Source organism: Cynocephalus volans, chromosome 1 (genome assembly GCF_027409185.1).
Source record: "Cynocephalus volans isolate mCynVol1 chromosome 1, mCynVol1.pri, whole genome shotgun sequence".
NCBI classification, from domain to species: Eukaryota; Metazoa; Chordata; class Mammalia; order Dermoptera; family Cynocephalidae; genus Cynocephalus; species Cynocephalus volans.
In genome coordinates, this window is record NC_084460.1 from 125,213,484 (window position 1) to 125,237,755 (window position 24,272).

Consider the following 24,272-nt stretch of genomic DNA (forward strand, 5'->3'; position numbering starts at 1 on the left):
CCTTTATTGCTTTCTTCTCTTAAAACCCACTTCAGTCCCATTTTCTGAAGCTGTGGGCATGTGAACTCTGGCTTCCTGTGCTGCAGTGTAGTGCACCTATATCCCCAGGGTTGGGAGCTGGTGTTCTCAAAAAAGTGGGCAGAAATTAAGATCAAGGGAGAAAATGTCTTCCTTAGAAACATTGAGGTGAGGGGATAAAGGTGTGTAGGAAAGATGGAGGAAAATAAAAAACACTGAGGTGATCCCAATGTGGTGTATGGCAGGAATCTTGAGTATTTAAAAATACAATTAAGTTGCCCTTGACTATTACATAATAGCCAGTGCAACCTAATTTTTTAATAAAGCACTTGTGGTATAAGTAGGGAAGGAAATAGGTGCTAATGTTTTGAAACAAGCACTTTTATTGGAGGTGGGATGGTGGGATACATTGGTGTATAGTCTATACTTCAAAGAAGAAAACCAGATGGGAAGCAAAAGGAGGTGATACAAAAGTAGATTGAGAAATAAAGATCAAGGGAGAAAATAACTTCTGTAGAAACATTGAGGTAAGGGGATACAGGTATGTAAGAAAGATGGTGGAAAAACAAAAACACTGAGATGATCGCAGTGTGGTGTATGGCAGGAATCTTGAGGATTCTTTTTATATTTAGACAGATTGGTTGGAAGCAGAGAGGAAGCTTAAATTTGCATTTAATACTTGGAGGTGTGGTTAAGTGATAGACTGTTAGATAAAAAGTGAGAATCTAATTTAAACACTGCTCTTAATGTTTGTGCCTCATCTTTTTTCTTTTGTAAGATAGTGTCTTTTCTCAGGGTTCTTTTAAAAATACAGCTATAATATGCATATAAAGGGTTATTTTATTTTAGTTCTGAATAAATATGAAGGTTCTACGTCCAATATAGTTCTCTGATTTATCCTCTTCTCTATATCTCCACTACCCTAACCTTAGTTTTAGGCCATCATTATACCATAGACTTTTTTTTTTGACTGGTAAGGGGATCTTAACCCTTGACTTGGTGTTGTCAGCACCACGCTTTCCCAAGTGAGCCACGGGCCGGCCCATCATAGACTTGTTAAAACAACCTTCTACCTCCTAATTTCCCTCCTTCAGTATCACATAGTTTCAGTTTATCTTCCTCATTGCTGTTTGTCAAAGTTAGCTTTCTTAAAAGCACATGTAATACTGTCAATCTTATTTAAAATTATTCTCTTGATTCCTCATAGCCTTTAGGAAAATTTGGTATGATATACGTATAATGACAAGGGTGATCCTATTTCCCAATTTATGCATATCCAGTGTAATTATTAATTGCACCTTCATTCTCAAAAGTGTTCCAGTTTTGATGATAGGTTATTCATACTCTCTATTCTTGATCTTTTCTATCTTTCCTTTCCAGAAAAACAGGAGATGTTGTTCTTGTCCTGCTTCTAACCTTTCCTGTGATATCTAGTTGCTTGAACCCAGTCTCCTTTCTTAGTTCTTCAGCTTCTTTCATCCTTAAATGTATATCGTTAGGTAATGAATTTAAAAGTTTACTGTGTAGTTAGGGTAGATTAGGGATTTCTAATAAGGTTATATTATAGCAGATGTATGAGTTATTCCAGTTCTGAATTCTGCTGTCCTTTTGTTCAAAAATTTTTAAGACCAAGTATTCACCATTTTTTTCCTTGTAATAAATAATCCTATGAGATTAGTTAGGTAACACAGTCTCTATATTCTTTCAGAGTAATGAAAATCGTAAGTGATATAATTGGTTGGTGGAAGGAAGTAAATTAGAATCCCAAGGTCCCTGATATCTAACAATTATATTAGGGCTATTTAATATGTTAGCTCCATATGGGAATGTTGTCCAGCTTGTAGTTCACTTTGAAGGGACCATGCAGTTATGCTGAATTTTCTGGTCTAATCAAACTGTCTAATTGTTCCCCAGAGAAGCCGTACTTCTGCCTCTTGCTGGTGTCTTTTTTCCCTCCATTGCAGAATGCTCTTCTTTTTCTTTTCTGCTTCCCAAGTCTTAACCTTTCTCAAGACCTCAAATCTCACTTCTCCTATGAAATATGTTCTCATTGTTCGAGTCTCTGTGATTACTCCCACTACATAACTCCTGTAGTACCGAGTCATACCATATATGTAATAGCAGTTCCCAGTTTCTGTTTTAGAATGATAATATGGATATCAGTTACCTCAAAATGTTCGTTGCAAAGTTTTGGGCATATATGGTAGTTTGATACTTAATAGTTAAGTGTCTGCAGGTTATGTCAGATCATAGGTCATTGGGTAAGTATCACAGAAAGCATTATTTGTAAAAATCAATCCTTGCATCCTTGATTCTTAAAGCACTTAGAACATGCTGCAAAGTGAATGAATACTAGTATTTCCTATTGGCTAACAAAGTAAGCAGAAAATTTAGTTGTGAGGTTATTTCAGCTATCAAAGGAATCATTTTAGAGTGAAACAAGTTATTATTCTCTGTGCTTAATGCCAACCCCCCCCTCCAAAAAAAACCCTCCACTGTACTTATTTTTTTAACACTCTCTTCATAATCATACTTTTTGTTTTTCCTTGAGCCTTTTAATAGAGGATTTTTCAGAACTTGGTAAACTTACCTGTTATAACTTGTTTAGCACATTGCCAAAAGTGCCTTCAGAGAGCACAAAACAAAAATTGCTGTCATACTTTTCCTACACATCTACTGTATCTACCTTTTCTGGTTTCTGCCTTACTCATTTCATTCACATGTATTTAAAAAATATAAAAACATGTTGGAGATATCTGTTGGCTCCTAAGATTGCCATTTGTCTATTTTGTTCTCCTGCTCTGGTAAATCAGTTCTTATATTATTACTCAACTTCCTTGCCCTGAACACTCCACTAATCCATTATCACTTTTCTCATGAATACTTACAGTATGTTCTCTACTGAAATTTCTTCCTACATCTTTATTAGGGCTAGTATAATTACTTCCTCTCCTTTTCTAATATTAATTTTCCTGTATGAGTAGACTTCCTCTCTACTTATGCTGGTTATATATTTCCATTTCTTTGCTGGAAATTATGCAGATTAAAATGCAGCTCCTAAGGTGGCTAATTCATGTGTGAGAGGAATAATGTAAAAAAGGAAAACTACCAAGACATAATTTTAAGTTTGCTTGTGGGGGGCAGAAGATGGGATTGGGGGTAGATTGAAAAAGAAGGCAAAGATCTATTTTTAATTTATTCTTTAAATTCTGTGTCTTCTGTTTAACTAGTGCTGGGCTGGGTTATGCAAAGGATGTAAAATATATAATCCTCATCCTTGAAAAGCTTATAGTTGAAAAGTTTAGGTAAAGCAAGATTTGAATAATGTAAGATACTATATAACCGTATACTTGATTATGTACTATAAGTGTTCAGAGGATTCTACATGCTGTAGGTGTTATAAGGCGGACCTCTAGTGAGGGTGGTGGAGGGGATAAAGAAGTCCTTAAAAGATAGCAGAGGAGGTAGACTGTTAAAAGAGGATTAGGATTTGCTTCGGTGTAGAAGAGGTTAGGAATTATTTCAGCTTAGGTGAATATCTCTCAAGATGGAAGGTGTGGTTGAAAAGGAAATATTCCTGTATTCTTGGGAAGGCCAGCCTGATTGCAGTAACTATTTTGTGAACAATGAAAGATTAAATTGGATAAGTGGACATTTGGTAAATCACACTTCTGCATAGGCCTGTAGTGTTGTTTCATCAGTGAATGAGTTTAGAGGGTGAAATTACATTGCAGAGTTAAATGCTGATATCTACACATATAAGGGGTCTTCAAAAAGTTCGTGGAAAAATTCATGTTATCTTTAAGTTCAGTTTTTACACACTTTTTGAAGCACCCTCATGTATAATTTTTCTTACGTGTAGTTGAGTTCAGAAAAATTCAATAAACCTTTTAATTAGTGAAGCTGAAATTAATTGAATGCTAGCTCTGTCATGGCATTTAGTAGGCTCGAACACATTCAGTTTGTTACTCTACCCTATTAGATGCTAACTTCAAACACAGAAAATTTACTTGGCACATGAACTCTGAAACTTGGTTTTCAGTAGCCTCTGTTAATCATTTTTGGTAGTATTTAAAGTGAATTGGATTACCTTGTATGTTAGTGCATCATTAGAGCAATGCCTAAAAGCGTGTTAAACACCCCCAAAGAATGTTTTAAACAGTAGTAGTGACTAATTATCGAATTATATACTAAATATGAGTGCTTAAGTGCACATTTTTTTCTTAGTTAATTAACACAATTAACTATTCAACAAATGTATGGCATTGTCTCACTTTTAATCCTGTATTTAGGTTTACAAATTGCAGACAATTTTAGATAATTAATAGATTACTGGCAAGCCAATATTAGGGTTGCTCTTTAGGAGTTTTCATGGTTTATCAGTTTTCAGAACTGGTTGCTTATATTTTGTGCATGACCAAAACATAGTGTCAGCGTTGTACATTTATCGTAATGAAAACTAGCAAGGAGTAGCTCTTTGGAACAGGCACAGCACTTGTTCTATGTTCTCTTAGGTTAATTGTCATTGTCCATAGCCATAAAAAAATAGACACTTTTATATTGCTGTGGTTGGTTACTTAATATAGTAGAATTCCTGAGAGTTGATCCTGTGAGAAACAACTTAACCATAGGCCTTGATATGGTGTATGTGGTTGTTTATAAATTATAATTTTAAAGGGCTTGCAACTCAGTCATAATAATTTAGCTCCAGGTTGAAATTTGATGGCCAAAGTCTATTCTAGGACATGTAGGGTGAAAATACCTCTGTCATATTTGAGTTATCCAAATGCAAATTTATTTTGACTAATTATTTTAAGGACTTGTTTGCATTTGTTCAATACCACAGAGACTTTCTTTTTGAAACAATGATTTTTTTCTGTTTCTTCTGTGGACTAGTATTTGTGATGAGAGTTGATGTTTGTTTTAATTAAAGAAAATGAGTTGCTGCATAGGTGAGGTAGTACTTGAATCACTTTAAAAGTTCATGTCAGTGTTTTGGTTCTTTTCAGTTTTTCCTTTCTCTTTTCCTTTGTTCTTTTTCTTTTCTTTCTTTCTTTTTTTTTTTTCTTTTGCTTTGTTTTGTTCTGTTTTGTTTTATTTACTTTCATTTTTAGTTTTTAAAGGGATGTTTTGGGATCTCCATGGCCTTGCTGCATACTTGGCTGGCCATATTTAGTCTGCGCACTAATTGTTAGTTGGCCCAGTTGAGTCTTATTCTGTGCTCGTAGTTCTTTTAGTCTGGTTTTCTATTTTTGTCCACCTGGTTGTGTTTTAGTTCATGAGATGTTGTTATTATGATGGGCCATATTTTAAACTGTGTACTAAATTTTAGTCTGCAGACTAAAAGTAATCCGCGGATTATTTATTTTTGAAAAATATTTAATTCCCCCACTGGAAACTATCCTAAAAGAATATTAAATACTCTTAGAATAGCCAAGGGAGTTCACAGCTGCTGGTGAGTTCTGCCATTTTTTGTTCTCAATACCTAGACATAATAGACCCTACCACCTCCCTTGCATACTTGGCTCCGTTGTGCCTAGGTGTTGGTGTACATTACTACGCATGTCACCTGTAACTGTGACTGTCCCTTAGTTGTATTGTTTATTGTATATATTTTTGTTTAGCTTTTGGTGGGTGAATTGGGCATATTTGCAGATGGAACTGTGTTGAATTTGTAGTGCTCAAGGATGTAGGATTTTTTTTTCAGTGAGTTTTTCCAAAAAGGAAAGAATGTTCTATATTTATTTTTCCTAAGTAATGGGTGCAAGGGTATGAGGGGGCAAAGCCCACAATAGAAAAAGTAAGTTTATACCCGCACTCCTGAGGTAATATGCCAATTTTTTGAAGAGTCCTAAAATAATGAGAATGTCAGCAAATAATCTTTTAGCAGGGAAGTCAATCCAAAATGGAGAATAATCCGCGGTGGCCTGATCCTTCTTAGCTCACATTAATTGAAAACTCTGGCTTGAAATCTGTAGTAATATAACTTAAATATATTTATTACTTTCCTCTCATCACTAAAAATTTAGAAAATAAAATGTTTATACTGTGTAACTGGAACACAGTAGAGAAAAATTAGCATATTGGGAACTTCTATCCTTAAAAGCAGGGTAGTGTCCCCCCTTCCAGCCATGTTTATGGATGATGAATCCAGGTCATAGAAGACCACTTTACTTTGGGAAGTTTACTTCTAGATTTCATTTTGATTTTAACTTTTTTTGGTTTTGTATTTTTTTAATAAACTCACTGGCATTGGAACATAATAAACTAAAATTTAAATGTTTCTTTACTGTGCCTCACCATTGCGCAATCAAAAAATTTTTTTTGCATACACTGTGGTGAAATAATTTTTAAACTTGGGCTTGCTACTGTGGAGACTGATGTTTAAAGTTTATAACTGTATAAACATTTTCTGTGTCCCCCCACACCATGTTTCTTATAACATTGGCTATATTTTTCCTTGCTTGACTATTCTCTTTTGGATTGACTTCCCCTGTTTGGATTATTTCACTGCATTATCATCTTTAGGATTCGTCAGGAACAGGACATTTCACCTCAGGAGTGCGGGTATGTACTTAATTTTTTTTCCCAAAATTTCAGGGCAGGTCTATAAAACTCGGGGGAAAGCTTTTTTTGAAAGGCTAAGCAATTGTTCATTCTTGAAATGTAACAGTAAAAACAGTGTAGTAGTTATGATTTCTGTTTTCATTCATTGTGTGGTATAGGTTTTGCTTATGGTATATTTAGATTGTCAGTCTCCTGGGTGATTAATAGACATCTAGGCTGAAGTTGAGGGGGTTTAAAATTATTATTGTTACCAGTATAAATATTGGTAAAGATCCATGAAACCAGAGGTTCTGAGTGTTAAGCAATTTCAATGAGTAAGGAATGAAGTGGTAGCGGAAATTTCCTTATTAAAAGTCAAATTTCAGTAGTTGTTGGTTTCCTTTTCTTTAGACACAGAAGATAATTCAGAAGAGCCAGTTTCTCGTTTGGCTTGTAATTTTTGGAAGTTGCATGCAGCCACACCCTGTATTATGGTCAGAAATCAGAACTCTGGGAGATACTGGTTTTGACCCCACAAAACCTTCATTAATATAACATGAAATTTTCTTATTTAAATGACTCACTATCCAGCTACCCTACATTTGAATATTAGCAGGAGATACTTATTTCTACTTTTGGTGCGACTTATAATTCTGCTCATGTGCTACCATATTGGTGCAAAAGCATTTTGGATTAGCTGGCAAAATAAATCCATATACTGTCAAATAGATGCAAACTGCCCTGAAATATAAAATATGTGAGTAATGTTTTATATTTTTATAAAAAATTTTCTGACTTTTGCTACTGATTATTTTCTTTTTACATTCTGGATTTGATTATGGACCTTGGGAGCAAGAGAGGGGGAAATTACCAAGAATAGCATACAATCTAAGCATTTAAAATAAGCACTAATTTTAAGGTTCTCTTGACTGAGGCAAGTCAGAGTACTCAAAAGAATAAAGATGAAGCAGTTTTTGTCCTTACAAAGGGCTTTCTAACTAGCCAATAAATTGACATAAGGCCTTTAAGATTCTGAAATAAATTCCTAAGATCGTACTCAACCCAGTTTCTCAATTTCCCTAGAAAATATCTTTTTCAATGATAAACTATGTGTAAAAACAAAAGCAAAAAAAAAACCTGTTTTTACTGTAGAAAGTAGTCTTGATAATCTCATGAGCTCTGTAGGTGTAACTAGTTCTTTTAACTTCAGCCTAAGTGAATAGCCAGATGTTACATGAGCCATTCTTATTAGGAAATCTTAGCCTCCCAGGCTTCTCCATGCCTTGTCACAATCTGCATGTCCTTCCTCACGTATGGGTCTGTTTCCTTCTATTTCTATTTTTTACATGACTGCTTCTCTTTATTTGTCTGTCCACCTCTACCACAACACCTTTTATTTGATTGTATGCTCTCTTCCTTGCAAGGGATATATTTCATTTTTCTTTAGTTTCAAAGGCTTTTTGTCCATCTGTTTATGTTCATTTCTGTTTCTTCCCTTCTGTTTTTATTGTTTAACTAGCCATAATTTAAAATGAAGTATATTTTTATAGTTTTATGTTTTGTTAAAGACATATATGTGTAGAAAGCTGTCTAATCCTTTAAACGAATTAGTTTAATTGCATTTTATTTCAATATATCCTTCAGTTGACTTTTTCTGTGATTTAATGGCTCTTAATGAAAAATACTCTTTTCTTTCCCTGATTAAAACACTAGAATATTTATTTAAACAAGGGTAGTCTGGCCACATTCGTGAGAATAGCTACTTGCAGCAACAATGTTGGACATTTTGTCAAATTCTAGGTATTCAAGAATTTCTTCAAATAATGATAGGCTCTGTTTATTGAGGAGATAATACCAAATTATTCACGTGAATATACCTAGGGTAAATAGCTTTTCTTTTTTTTTTAAGATATTGATTGCCAAATATGAACAGTGCTGCCCACTACTGACAATTGTTCTGCTAAAAATAATGCAAAGAGGCAATCTGTTATTTACTGTCACTACAGTCAAAACTTTAAATTTTTTAAATATTCTTCTAGTTGTGGTTTTCTGCAGAACATAGCCTTTCTCATGCGTTCGTCATATTTTGTATGCATGTTTGATTGTACTTTTATGATTAGCATATGTAGATTTTTCTCTGAGCTTTTCTTATGTAGTCTCTATTTAGCAGTTCACCGCAGTGTGGTGAATTATGTGCAGTTAACTCTTCATCCTAGAAGGCTCCTTTCCCCAGTGCAACCATGTTTTAGTACATGGTGGGAATTAACTCAATACTCAGAAATTAATTTGCTTAGATTCTTATAATACAACATTAATTATTCTTTCCTTTTTTTTGTACTGCAGGTCTTCCGTCCCCGAACTCCACCAGAGGCAATTGCACTGTGTAGCCGTCTGCTGGAATACACACCAACTGCCCGATTGACACCACTGGAAGCTTGTGCACATTCGTTTTTTGATGAATTACGGGACCCCAGTGTCAAACTACCAAATGGGCGAGACACACCTGCACTCTTCAACTTCACCACTCAAGGTAATTCCAAACACTTAGCTGTTTTACCATTTCTGGGAAAGCTACACACTGGATGTGGAGTAAATGACACTCTGATAATTAAAATCTGTGGAGGACAAGAAAGGATATATTAAGTACTTAAGGAGGCAGGAAGCATTCTTTCTAACCTATTAGGCCACTGCTTGTATGGTTTCCAACAAAATAGTGGCAGGATAACATTTTTCAAATGGCATAGCTTCTCTAATTTTTCGCAGATTACAGTAAATCTTGTTGGCACGTGAGAAGCTATAGAGATTTCAGTGAGTGATATTTTTCACTAATAAAACTAATGTACAATTTAACCTTTAGGTTTGAATCTGAAACTTCAAGTACGGTCATCTCTTGGTATCTGTGGGGGACTGGTTCTAGGACCTTCCACAGTTACCAAAATCCATGGATGCTCAAGTCCCTGCTATAAAACAGTGTAGTATTTGCATATAATCTATGCACATCCTACTGTACACTTTAACCCATTTAGGTTACTTATGATAGCTAGTACTCTGTAAATATTGTTCTTCTTTATTGCTTAGGGAATAATAACAAGAAAAAAAGTCTGTACGTGTTTAGTACAGACATTCTTTTTTTTAAATATTTTCCATCTGCAGTTGGTTGAATTTACAGATGCAGGAACCCATGGATATGGAAGGCCACTTGTATTACCATTTCATGCTTCCCAAGAATTTATATCAAGTTCTTTAAACCTGGAAATAAATTGGTGCTATATTTGTATAAATTCAGTTATCTTACAAACGGGGAGAACTAGAGTCTTATAAACCCTTTCTAAGAACTTATGCAAGGGATGTAGACAGAGAAATTCCCATCCCCTCTTGGACTTGGCACCATTGCTGCTACTGAGAAAGCATTGAAAGGAAAACTGAATTTGTACATTGGTGGCTTCTGAAAGACCTAGGGATAGTCATTATTTTTTCAATATTTCTGTGTTCACGTTTCCTTTCTCCTGACTTAGACCCTAAGCAATGTTTTCAATCAACCACACTGCCTCTGATGATGTGATTTTCTTCTTAAACTGAACATAAAAAGTATAAAATTTGCTATAGATAAAACAAGAAATAGTTGATATATTAATAAGTGTAATCAGGTTAGAAAATATAGAAGGGAGATGGAAAGCTTTCCACAGCCAAGAAAGAGATATATTTCTTTTATTCTTTTTTTTTTTTTTGTCTTTTTTGTGACCGGCGCTCAGCCAGTGAGTGCACTGGCCATTCCTATATAGGATCCGAACCCGCGGCAGGAGCGTCGCTGTGCTCCCAGCGCTGCACTCTCCTGAGTACACCACGGGCTCGGCCCTATATTTCTTTTATTCTAAAGTGAGTGTTTTTTCCCCAGTTTAAATTTTTCTAAAATTGAATGTAGAAAGATGCATGGCATAAGCAATATGTGTGGAAGACCTGAGTTAATAGTAAAATATACTACCTGGATGGTTTAGGTGACTATAAACTTAAGCTATCAATGTTATGTAACTGCTAGCAATGCTGATGCAGTCTTACACCACATTAGAAATAGAAGAATGTACAGATATCCTGGGACTGTTAATTCTTTTTTTTTTGGTCTTTTTGTGACCGGCCGCACCGTGCTCAGCCAGTGAGCGCACCGGCCATCCTTATGTAGGATACGAACCCGCGGCGGGAGCACTGCTGCGCTCCCAGTGCCGCACTCTCCCGAGTGTGCCACGGGGTCGGCCCTGGGACTGTTAATTCTGACTATATGAAGTTGATGATAAACAATCTGTTTTGTGTCCTGGTTGCCCCATTTTAAGAAAAGTATTAGTGAATGAGGGATAGAGTATATAAAGAAGCAGAATTGAGTATAGAGCCTGGAAAAGAGAAGACTTAAGGTACTGGTAATAGGTGTCTAAAAATGCCCTAGTGACCGACTTTCAATGAAAGGAGTAAACATATTCTTTGTCCAAATTGCAAAATTTAAAACAGCAAAAAATTAGAGAGCGATATGTATTTAGACTTACTAGCACAAAGAGAGACTCGGCACTGGATAAGATTATTAATGAGTCAGTGAAGAAATTTTCAACTGTTTAATAGTGGAGCAAATTGTTTTCAAAATATTGATCTCTGTACCTGGAAGTGTTCAGGAAAAAGCTAGATAATGTCAGATACCGTGTGTAGGATTACTCCAGTTTAGCAGAAGGTTAAACTGGGAAACTGTTGGCCTTTTCCACAGCAAAAATTATGTGATTCCATGTCATATAAGTTTAGACCTCTTGAGAAAATAAATTTTATTTTTAATTCTTATTGCTTTTGTTTTAATTAAAAGTGATACATGTAGACTGAAGAAAATGTTAAAAATACAAAGGAAGTATAGAGAAAATTAAAATTACAACTCCAAAGTAATCACTTTTAGCATTCAAAATAGTCACTCTTTAGCATATTTATAGTATAGATCTTCAATCTCTTTTCTAAGACATATATTGCATTAATTAAGAACTCAAACGAATTTTTTAACTTAAATATTTTAAAAATTATGTTATACGGTTATATCTTATTTTAGGAATTTTGCTTTTTTTACATTTCAAATCTTATAAAACAATTTTATTCAAACTCTATATGCATCTTTCACATTTGTGACTGTAATCAATAAAGTGACTTTTTGAACCATCTGTCAGAGATTTTTAGGTTACATTCACCTAAATTTTTTGTTATGAAGCACTTTTTGAACCTGCTCTTATGAGGACACCATCGGAAAGTCTGCACGTACTCACTTACATAACATAACAAGTTTTATTTTATTTTGTAACATAGGTATATGTTTATTATCTATACAATATGGATTCCTTTTTGGGGGGCAGCTGGCCAATGAGGGGATCCAAACCCTTGACCTTGATGTTATAACATTTTGCTCTAAGCACCTGAGCTAACCGACCAGCCTTCTGGATTCCTTTTTAACATGATCTCTAAAAGGCTTATATACAATGACATCCAGCCCTTGCAAGTGTAGATTCTTAGCATCAGGAACACTAAGTTAATGTTAAATTTCTTTGCCTCCTTTTTTACCTCTTCTGTCAGGTGACATTGAAGTTTCATAAACCAGTATTGATTGAGGTTTTTTCATAATAAGTGTATTTTCCAAAGAGTACTTTGTAGTTCGAAATAAACTTATCGAAAAAGCCCTTTGTCAGCTATGTGACTTGGTAAAATCAAATACCACATACTTATGATGTATAGATTTTGGAGAATAAGTTTCCTTATATTCAGGCATATTTGGCACATACTCTTCAGTGTGTGCGTGTGTGCACATGTATGTGTTGATCACAAAAAAGTTCAATTCCTTTGTTCACATGTGCCATTTTTTGAAATAATTACATTTGATTCATTAGTCACTGGCTAAAATTTTCCATTATTTCTAAAGAAAATAAAATTTAAAAAAACTAAATTTGTTGTTCTGTAAATTTCTAAGCTTTTTTAAAAACCAAGGTGAAATTCACCTAACGTGATTAAACATTTTAAAGTAAACAAGTCAGTGGCATTTAGTATATTTGCAATGTTGCGCAGCTGCCCCCTTTATTAAATTCCAAAACATGTTTTATTGCTCCTAAAGAAAACCCTGTCCCATTAACCCTCTCCCAGCTCCTGGCAACCACCAGTTTATTTTCTGTCTCTATGGATTTACCTATTCTGGATATTTCTCATATAAACGGAATAATATAATATGTGAACTTTTGTGCCTGGCTTCTTTCACTCTTTTCACATAAAGTTTTCAAGGTTTAGCTACGTAGCATATATCAGTACCCATTCCTTTTTATGGCTGAACAATGTCCCATTGTGTGAATATACTACATTTTGCTTATCACTCATCTGTTGATGGACATTTGGGTTGTTTCTACCTTTTGGCTATTGCAAATAGTGCTGCTAGGACCATTCATGTAAAAGTATTTGTTTGAATACTTGTTTTTGATTCTTTTGGGTATTGCTGAATCACATGGTAATTCTGTGTTTAACTATTTGAGGAACCACCAAACTATTTTCCATGGTGGCTGAACATTTTACATCCCTACCAGTGATAGACAAGATTCTAATTTTTCCACATCCTTGCCAACACTTGTTATTTTACTTTTTTTAAAAAAATAGCCATCCTGGTGGGTGTGTAGTAATATCTCATTGTGGTCCTAATCTTATTGCAGTATTATGAATCGGGACCTGATAAGTGCCATTTACCTACCCTCTAATTACATTTGTAAGACAGATTAACATGAAAATAAATTGGCTTAGATTTTAGAATATGGTCTTGAAAATATTGGAAGGACTTTTATGAGTGGGCAGTTTTTATACTGTTAGCTCATGGAATGAACTAACTATAATGTCCTTAGAAACCTCCCAAATTGTTATAATACTTCACCTTTGGCACATGCCTTTTTAAAGTAAATAAAAGGCTTAGTTTAAAGAAGAGAAAATAATTTAGTTCAAACTTTATCCATATATATCTAATACTTATAAGGATTTTTAAAAGACTGAAGTTTTATTTTGGTGTTTTAAAATGTTGTATTTGGCCTGTATATCAAATATAAATATGGTTCTGTGTGTGTCTGAGTGTACATATGTTTTTGAGAGTTTGAAGAGTACATGTACATATATGGACGTTGGGTGTGTAGACATAGTGTGCAGTTTCAGTGGCTATCAGAGTGTTTATTTGGTGCTGTGAATATCAGTGAAAAGGATGTACATGAATCTTTGTACCTATTCAAGTCAACCCTGTAAATATATCCGTGGAATCATTTTTCATCATACTAAATGTATTAAATTGACAGTGCCATCATTTTTGAAATATGACCCACCTGCGTTTGTTTTGTTTTGTTTTGTTTTTAGGTTTGAATATGCCATGTGTAGCTGCCATTCTGAAACTGGGCTGTGATCACATAGTAATGCTTTCTTTCCGTCCTTCTAATCACTGTTGTTCTTGAATAGTGTTTCTGTATAAGCACACAGCTGTCCAGGGAAGAGGTGTTATTTAGTGTCATTCTATTTGATACTCTATATTCTGATTTTAGAGCACTGTTTCCAAATGGCAATATTGTTTTCTAAGGCAAAGATGTAACTGTTGTGCAGATGCAACATTAAAGCACATACTACTTAATAGTAATTAATGGATGATCAGAATAAAACTGGGTATTTCAAGAAATTGAAGAAGGAGAACCAATCCCCTAGTTGGTTGTATAGCTAGAGAGAATCCGGAGATGGAAACATTGTTGGGGGACAAGATTGGGGGGGGATTAGTGAGCTTCTGCTGTAGACAGTATAGAGCCTTCCTCCACCTTCACAATAAATTTTTTTTTTTTAAAAGATGACCAGTAAAGGGATCTTCTTAACCCTTGACTTGGTGGTGTCAGCACCACGCTCTCCCAAGTGAGCGAACTAATCATCCCTATATAGGGATCCAAACCGGCAGCCCTGGTGCTGTCAGCACCACACTCTCCCAAGTGAGCCACGGGCCGCCCCCATCACAATAAATTTTCATTGAAGTCTATACTATTTTCCCTGAATAAAATAGGATAATCCCTAATCCACATATAGAAGGTACTCAAAGAATGTTTGAATGAGTAACACGTACCATTTTAAATAAACACAGTATTCATTAATTCATGCAACCAGTATTTATCGGGCATTTCTAGTTTTCCTTTTAGTTGTTGTTACTGTTTTAATTGGTAAAGTAAACCTGCCATATGAACAGAACTATGAAGATTAAACACTTGGGTAAAATATGAGGGTACTTCAAAAAGTTCATGGAAAGATTTGTATTATCTTTTAATTACACTTCTCCACAAACTTTGAATTACCCTTGAATAGTATTGTATTAAAGTAAAGCTTACAACAAAGCTAACTGCAATTTGATGTTTGCTACTGTGCCATGGAGTAATTAGCCATAAATGGTAATTAGTATTACTTTCATATAATCACAAGAAGTATTTCCACGATCAGCTAGAGAAAGAAGAGAGATGAATAGATACGGGACAAAACTTTGAGATCCTTCTGATCTCCTAAATCCGTAACTCAGGGTAATGTCAGACCTCTCATTTTTCTAGCAGTGGGGCTTCAGTTTTCTAGGACCCCCTAAGTGACAGTATTATCTGCATTCAGACATTTGAAACAGGACAAACCTTGATACACCCCCATCTCTCCCTTTTCCCTTTCATTCATTTTCAGAGGTTGGACATAGCTGAAGCAGGTGGAATCAGGAGAGCCCAACAGGGATCAGTATATTCTTATTTACCAATTCATTGCCTATTCCATGGCTGTAATCTATCAGGGAATAAGTTGTTTTGTATGTTTGTACAGCCCCAGAGAAGCGCCCATAGTCTGTCCCCATAAAAGGTACAGACTTGTAGTGGAAAGAACAAGAGTGCAAGAGGGAAAAAACTATGACAGTTAACAAGCTCTCAGAAGTAGAGATGAGGAAACAGATGGAAGCAATGGATCTTAAAGAATATCTATAGTTAAGGAAGAGAAGAAGGACAATTGGATATAGAAGTTGGAGGCATGTAGAACTAGGAGTGATTGTCCATTTTAGAATTCTTAACATTTAGGGTGTTAGACTTAGTTCACACATGAACACACCCATGTCTCTAGGATCCTGGAGGCTTCCTTTTCTTATTTACTTTTTCCTTTCTTCCCCTTCATTAGTTACCCCTCTCTCCCTATTCAAGACCAAAATGACAGTCTGCTACATAAAGAAAAGAGGATTGCTTTCTTTATACATACCCTTACCCAGACTAAGACATAAAACCACCATGGCTCTCAACTGGGCATGCAGAGACACATAAGGATGAGTGATCTGATCAGAAAGAGTAAACAAGTGGAAAAAAATGAGCAGCATGGGCTATAAGGAAAGCGATTAGATGTTGGGCACATGGTCACAGAGATCTTTTAATTGGAAAGTGCTCCTATCCTAAATAGGCTGAATGCTTTTCTTGCCAACTTGGGTGTTCAGTTTCCCATTTCTGTTTCTGTTGATCAAAGACAATTGTCTTTTACCTCTTTATCCTGGTACCTAACACTTTGTTTAATGCTCAGTATTGTTAGGTGGGTGGATATGGGGATACGTAGATAGATGGTTGGATGGATATTAAAGAAGCCTTTCTATTTTAGGAGATTTTAATTTTAGTTGAGATGGTAAATCTGAATTTCTTTAAGGTAAATGAGGAGTAACCATCACATATTGTAGAAATGCTTCTTTTATTCCTAGAACTGTAAAGTCATTAGTCATGGCAGTTACCAGGAATTCTCTTGCTTTCCTAGGTATAAAATTGTGGATTAAAAATAGGACTGATTTGAAGTAAAGTGGCATAGAATCTTCCTGTTTCTCAGTGAGAACCAACACAGCTACTAAATCTGATTGTTAGAAAACATCATCTCTTAGAACCTGATAATTAGGGCAGTGGTTTACCAGCTGTCTTCCCAGGGAAGACTGTTATTTGATGAGCGGGACTTAAAGGAAAAAGATAATGAATAGTCTTCTCAGTTTTAAGCTTTTCATAAATCTTGGCATCAGTTTATTGCTTTTCTTTACCAGAATTATGGTATCATTTAGTATCTAATTTAGTACAAAATTTATCTGTTTTGGTACTAAATTGAATAAATCAATATTGACAGAGGCTGTGCTCCAGAGAACATTTTAAAACTATTGCATTAAAACACTATTTCCCTTGCTGGGGGCTTAGAGGGAGGAGTTAATAGGGAGTGACTGTTTAATGGGTTTGGGGTTTCCCTTTTGGGTGATGAAATTGTTTTGGAGCTAGATAGAGGTGATAATGGTACAACATTTTGAGTTTACTTAGTGCCACTGAATTGTATACTGTAAAATGGTTAATTTTATGTTATGTGAATTTTACCTTAATAAAAAATAACCACTATTTCCCAACTTTTTTTAGTCCATACCATATCTGTGAATCGTTAAAATTTATGCTGTAGCTCAGAGGATAATGTCTTCTTGTAGCTAGTATGGTCATCTAATAATTCCGTCAAACTTGGACACTATAGTGAAAATGAGCACTCACAGGTTAAATGCTGGAGTAACAAGCATAAACTGGGGTTATCCCAGGCAGACTGGGAGAACAGTCACATTATCTAAAGTTAACAGCAGATGCTTATATATACAAGCTCACCACCACTACTTGCCATCTGTTTACGTCATTAGATACAATATTATCTTAAAATAATTTCTTAAGGCTCCTGTACGGAACTTGATTCTTTAAAGAAAGCCAGTCTGTATATAGTTGACAGAGATAATCTTCCCACATGCAGCTAAAAAGCCTATTTCAAACTTTTAATAAGTAACAAATGATCTTACTGAGTTAAAAATAGAATTGGATAAGGAGATTTTTATTTTTAATAAAAGCAATGAGACTTTAAACAGGAGTTTCTTAAATCTTGTTTTCACTAGTGTCTAGATAGGTCTTATCCTCCACTGGCTCATAAACAATCGGGTAGGTTGGTCTATACATCCAGTTGTACATGCATATTCATACAGACACACACACACACTGCACACATATTCTCTTTGCCGAGATACCATCATCCTCAGTTCCTGTAGTCAAATACTGCCAGAGTAGGATGGCAGAACCTAATAGATTTAAGTTAATGAAAGATGGAAACATATCTCTTTTTTAAGTTTTAATTGATAAATTGTAATTGTACATGCTTATGGGGTAAAATCTGATGTTTTGATACATATATGTGGTGTAAAATCGGGTCAGAGTAGTTAATGTAACCATCACCTCATGCATTTATCATTTCTTTGTGGTGAAAACATCTTATTAATATGCTTACTCTTAAATTTTTGGCCACCATCTTTCCCTCAGGTATATTTAGTTAATAGAAATTTCCTAATTTTAGATAGTGCCTTTGTTATGTATTACAACATTTATCTGGGCTTTCTCTACAACTCGATTACTAGGTCATTGATTTAGTTTGACATACAGGTTTATCGTCTTTTTTTTTTTTTTTTTTCCCCTTCTGTTAAACTGGTAGTGTCTGTTTAATGTAGTGTCTTATGTTTATTTTTATCAATGACGTGATTTTGCATGCAAAGTTAAGAGTGGGCTCTAATATTTATATCTTATCTTCTCTAGAACTTTCAAGTAACCCACCACTGGCTACCATCCTTATTCCTCCTCATGCTAGAATACAAGGAGCTGCTTCAACCCCTACAAACGCCACAGCAGCCTCAGGTGAGGACATACAAGTTTCTTCTATAAAAATATATTCTCTTTTTTAAAAAATACATATGAATAACTTCCATTTCATTTCATTTCATTTGACGAGTGTGAACACCTTCAAATATCAAAAACACAGTACAGCCAAATGAGTAAATGTGGATAAAAATGTTGGTTTATTTCCAAAAAGTACAGAAGTACCCCATAAATATATATAAAGCATAAAATATCTTCTTATAATGCTGAAGTGTCACCTCAGTTGTTATTTTAAAAGTCATGCTTTCCATATAATTTCTTGATTAATATGTATCAAATGAGATGCTTTCCATATAATTTCTTGATTAATATGTATCGAATAAGATGCTTATTAAGCAGGAAATAATCTGTACAAATGTAATGTTACTGAAGGTAATTCATGTTAGTTCCGTCCCTCTCAATATAAATTATATTAGTATACTGGAGAGGCAAATTTTCAAAAAGTATAAAATATAGGTTGGTACAATTTTAAGTCATTTGAAAGAGCTAAAACTGTAGTGTAAATAAATTTAACTAAGATTTAGATCAAAATGTGACTAGACTCTAGTCTACCAAAAAAAAAATCCCACATGGACTCCCAGGGTAGAGCTAGGGTGTGCTGCAGGCCCCTTGGCCAGCTAATGGTGGGGACTGATTTAGTGAGAATCACTGTCCTTACAGATATTCTAAAAATACCCAACCCTTGAGTGAATTGAATTTCCTCTAAAGAATGACTGGATGCTGTTTAAAATGAAGTTAGAAACAGAATAGGTAGTATAACTAGGGACTCAGAATTTGGTACCTTTTTTCCCCCCTATAAAAAGCAGGTGGCAGGAGCTGGCCCTGTTTTCATTATATCGTCTATCACATTGAACTGAGTTTAATCAGATGCCCCTTTTTTTGTAAGGGAGATAAAATCTTTCATTACTAGTTCTTAGCACTCAATAGTAAAGGTCAAAATTTAACTCCTGTTATCTGAAACATTGTTGTTTATTTCTGTTCAATCTTAATCTTTAAAATGTTGCTAATAAAGATTAAAACCAGTTCGTTCTAGTCCACGTCCTACCTTCCTTCCAGAAAAAGTCTGGAAAGAAAGGTCTCTTTTCTAGTTCCAGTTCTATTAGCACATACTACCTTGAGAAAGCCATTTGAACTTTATTAGTTTTAGTAGTGTTTTATTTGTTTTCTCAATCTGTAAAATTGAGTGGTGATGCTGTCCTAAAGTAACATAGCAAAACTCAAATGTGTTTTGAAGTGTGCTTTAAAAATTTTTAATGTAATTTTTTTTTTTAACTGCCACCTATTTAGAACAAAGAACTGCATAGATGAGCGGTTAATAAACTTAATACGTCACTGGCCCAGGTTAGATTACATTGATTTTTCATAGCATAAAATAAGCCTGAACTAATACATTTACTTATTGAGCTGGTTCCAGGAGTTTTACTAGAATTGCTTTAAAGTATGTATAAAAATGAGGGCTGGCTGGTTAGTTTAGTTGGTTAAAGCGTGGTATTGATAATACCAAGGACCAGCATTTAATCCTTGTTCTGGCCAGCTTCCAAAAAAAGAGAAAGAGAAAAAATTATGATTGGTAAGTTTTGGGTAATTTAAAGTAGTTTTCTTTTTTTTTTCTTTTTTTTTTCTTGTGACTGGTAAGGGGATCGTAACCCTTGGCTTGGTGTCGCCCACACTGTGCTCAGCCAGTGAGTGCACCGGCCATCCCTATGTAGGATCCAAACCTGCCGCGGGAGTGCCACTGTGCTCCCAGCACCGCATTCTCCCGAGTGAGCCACAGGGTTGGCCCTAAAGTAGTTTTCTTAATATGAGATGCCAAACTAGTTAATAATTGTGACTCAAGTTTTTGGGCAAAAAAACAAAGAACCTAGTATAACCTGATTTTTATGTTACTTTGATACGGGTTACAGCAGTTACCAAGAAATATTTTATTGCTATATGTATATTCTTATAGCTATTGAACTCAGATTTCAATATCAAAATGGAAACCAGCATTGGACGTTGACTCCAAAGTTGAAGTAAATCAGGGTATGAGGAAGTCAGAATTTCTAATCACCTACCCTAGCTACATCACCACAGTAATATACCCCAACATGCCCTGGGGTGAATTAATTACAATATGAACCTCTAAGTAACTGAATTAGTTGGCTTACTTGATTTAAATCAATGTAATGGAACAAACAAAGGGTGGGGGCGGGGAAGAAGACAGAATAACCACAAAAATTCCTTGAACTATTTAAGTCAAGTGAACGTGGAAGGGGAGGGGAGGGGGAAGAGGAACGGGTAAAGTGGCATGAAAATCAACTACAATATATTTTGAGAAGTCAAATAAAAAAATAAATTTAAAAAAATCAATGTAATGGAGAACATACATCAAAATAGTGAGGATTTTAGAGATGGGGTCACTTTTAGTTTATGACCAAACCCTATCAATAAGAAGCAGAATAATACTATACTATTTTCAACAAAGAATGTACCTCCTAGTCATCTAAAAATGGTTTTAGATAACTAAAATACAAATTCACAACAGAAGCATAACCCTGAAATTATTATCTGATCTGTTAAAATACTGTTCCTACTGATGCTCAGCACCACTGCAGTTCAGGTTTTGTCAAATGTGTTTGTGTCTAGCGCAAGATCATCAGAATACAGAGACCTAGATAACTGTCTAGGATGCTATTTATGTTGCTTATAAGCTGGCTTTAATAAGAATGGAGTTTTCTGACATTTATGTTGACCTGGGAGCAAAGCTCAATCCTAAAGAAGGTGGAATAAAAGCAGAGGAATAAAGCAGATTGACAAAGATGCCAGCAACTGTGATTATACTGAGTATATTATCATGAAATAAGCTTTGGATTTTACTCAGTTACTGTTGGTAGCCAAAGTGTATTAGTCCATTTCTGTTGCTTACAACAAAATACCTGGAACCTGGGTAATTCAGAAGAAAATGAAATTTGTTGCTTGCAGTTTCGGAGGCTGGAAAGTCCAAAGTCCAGGGAACACATCTGGTGAGAGTCTTGGTGATGGCAGCAGTAACCCAGTGGTCTCACATGACAGAAATGGCAGATCAGAAAGAGAGAGAGAAATGTGCTCTTCTTTTAAAGCCCTCAGAACCACACCCCTGACCATTATTAATCCATTCACTATGGCACGGTCCTAGAATCCTGGAATCAATAACCTCTTCAAGGCCCCACCTTTCAATTACCATAATAGAATTTCCTGTCCTCATCAGTGGGGATTAAGCCTCAGTGAGGTTGGGGGTACATCTATTCTATAGCACAAAGCTGTTAAATGGCTTTCACATATTTAGGTCTTATTAAATTATAAATACGTTATGGGCAGGAACTTACTTATTCTCTATATTGCTGCTTCTAGAAAAGCAAAGAAAATATTCAGATTGTGGCCTAAAATCATGTTGTAGTTATTCTGAGACTATATAGTTATATAGTTAATTGTTAATCTCTACTTTCTTCAAAAGACTTCTACTAGTACAGTGAAATATCACAGTAATAGTTACTTTTTCATCTTTCTTGAAAATGGTAAAGAGGGTACGTCTGTTAAGTTTGATGACATTGACACTGAGGAAACTATTTTTGCAGATGTTTCAAACTTCTTTCCTTGTGTTCAAGGTTCGGTAGTGACTGCAGGTGAATTGGTGAAAACATGTTGGAAAGCATGACAGTGTACAGCAAGAGCCATCAGAGTTCATACTTTTAGGTTCACTAACCCTATACTTTTTAGTTCACTAATCCCAGTGATCTTTACTTCAAGATAAATCTAGTACAGGAAAAAAGCTATGTACACAGATAGGAATCACATAATTTGTACAATAACAAATTATAACAGAATTATGTATGTGACAAAAAAGAGAGTCAATCTGATCTGAAGAGTCAACAGTAGGAAATTGTTTTAATACATTGTGGAATCTCCATTTAAAAACAGCCATTATGGCCGGTGCACTCACTGGCTGAGTGTGGTGCGGACGACACCAAGCCGAGGGTTGAGATCCCCTTACCGGTTGGAAAAACAAAAAACAAAAAACGATTATTATGAAGCTTGTAGACATTTGTAGAAATATTCATGCTGAATTTTGTGGATAAAATTTTAAAATCTTATGTATGAACCATGTTGGTAACTATGCCAAAGTGTGTATTTGCATGTGGATAGGGACTAGATAGAAATATACAAAAATTAAAACAATAGTGTAAAATTAGTGAGTAGGGATGTTGATTTTCCCCCCCAAAAAACTTTCACATTCTTTTAAAATTGTGTTTAAAATACTTAAATATTTGGGGGCATTATAGTTGATCATGTCTCTGACTGACATAAGATCCTCTTGAAAATTACACGTACTTCTCCATAAAGTGTAATTTCTTATTTTGTTCTTTATATAGATATAAATATAAAAATGATTTTCTCCATACCCCCAGTGGATCATTTCATTCACTTCATTTGGGAGGCTATTCTTCCGGACCATGTACAGTAATAAATCTCAAGATGTTATAGTTTTACTAATCAAATATGAACCACATTAGAGATCATCTTGTCCGATGTCAATGAAAAGTGTTAAGCCCCCTGACCAGGTAAAATGACAGGGAAGAAAGACCTTATTCAACTCTTCCCATGATTCCCTTGGACTCTGGTCCAATGTTGACTGTGAAATGTGGTAGGGCATTCAACTAAAGCAGTTTTCTGTCTTTTTAATATATTGGTCTTCTGGGTAAGGTTTCTTTCAGTGCAAGGTTCTGCTATTTAAAACGAATTTGAGGACCACTGATTTGAGTTCACCTCTCTTATTGTCTACTGAGAGTGGTCATCTTTCCCATGGTTATGTATATCCAATAACTGGAAGCTCTATTACTGCAAGAAGGAGCACATTCCATCTTTATATCACCCTGAATGTTAGAAAGTTTATCCTTCTTTCACCCAAAAATGTATTCCCCTGTACCTTCTTCTACTCAGTGATCCTACCCTAGGGTTTTACTTGTACAGAACCAACCAAATCCTTCCATGCAAAATTCTTTCAAATTTTGATTGTGCTCTCCATACTAATGATAATTTTATTCTTTTTTATGTTATACACAGTCCATTTGAATCATGAATCTGTAACAGTTGAAGTGATTTAAACTTCTTATTATAATTTAGCTAGAATTAATAATTAAAAATTGCAAAGCATGCCAAAGCTTTTCTGCTCTTGTGAATATAGAGAAAGGTATCATTTGTAAAAATGAACACATGAAACCTAAAACCCCTTAAAAACGTTTCATAGTGTATGTTTTGCCATGTTTTTAAAATGTTGACTACATTTGTTAATACTGCAAATCCTCATTTTCTTCCTTTGTACTTTAAACAAAATTTAATAACCTATGTAGGCACCAATACTGCTTTTTAAAAAAAAAAAATAGCAATTTTACTTTTACAGAGGCATTGAGCAGAAAGTATAGGTAGTTCCCATACCCTCCCCCCACCCACACATACAGTTTCTTCTTTTATTGATATGTTACATTAGAGTGGTACATTTGTTACAATTATGAATCAATTTTGATATATTCTTGTTAACTTCATTTTATATTAGGGTTTCCTCTTCGTATTGTACAGTTCTATGGGTTTTGCCTAATGTGTAGTGTCAAGTATTAACCACTACAGTGTCATACAGAGTAGATTCACTGCCCTGAAAGTCCTGTGCTCCACTCTCCCTCCCTCCCTCCCTCCCTCATCCCCTGAAATCCTGGCAACCACTGAATTTTTTTTTATTTTCTCATTACCTCAAACATTTCTCATTTCTTTGTGTTGGAAACATTGAAAATCCTCTCTTCTAGCTAATTGAAACTGTGCAGTAAATTGTTAATTATAGTCAGCCTACAGTGCTAGAGAACACTAGATATTATTCCTCCTATCTAGATGTACTTTTGTGTCTGTTAACCAATCTCTCACTGTCCCCTTGCCCACTAC

At 35.0% G+C, this 24,272-nt stretch overlaps 1 protein-coding gene across 2 annotated transcripts in view; it reads left to right on the forward strand.

Annotated features, from left to right (window-relative positions):
- The window catches only part of GSK3B (glycogen synthase kinase 3 beta), a 202,084-nt gene that overhangs the window by 164,415 nt on the left and 13,397 nt on the right, over positions 1 to 24,272 (forward strand). For both annotated transcript variants that reach the window (XM_063093408.1, XM_063093415.1), the window contains exons 9-10: positions 8,908 to 9,094; positions 18,207 to 18,305. In XM_063093408.1, the coding sequence (XP_062949478.1) occupies positions 8,908 to 9,094; positions 18,207 to 18,305 (286 nt within the window). The remainder of the gene's footprint in view (positions 1 to 8,907; positions 9,095 to 18,206; positions 18,306 to 24,272) is intronic.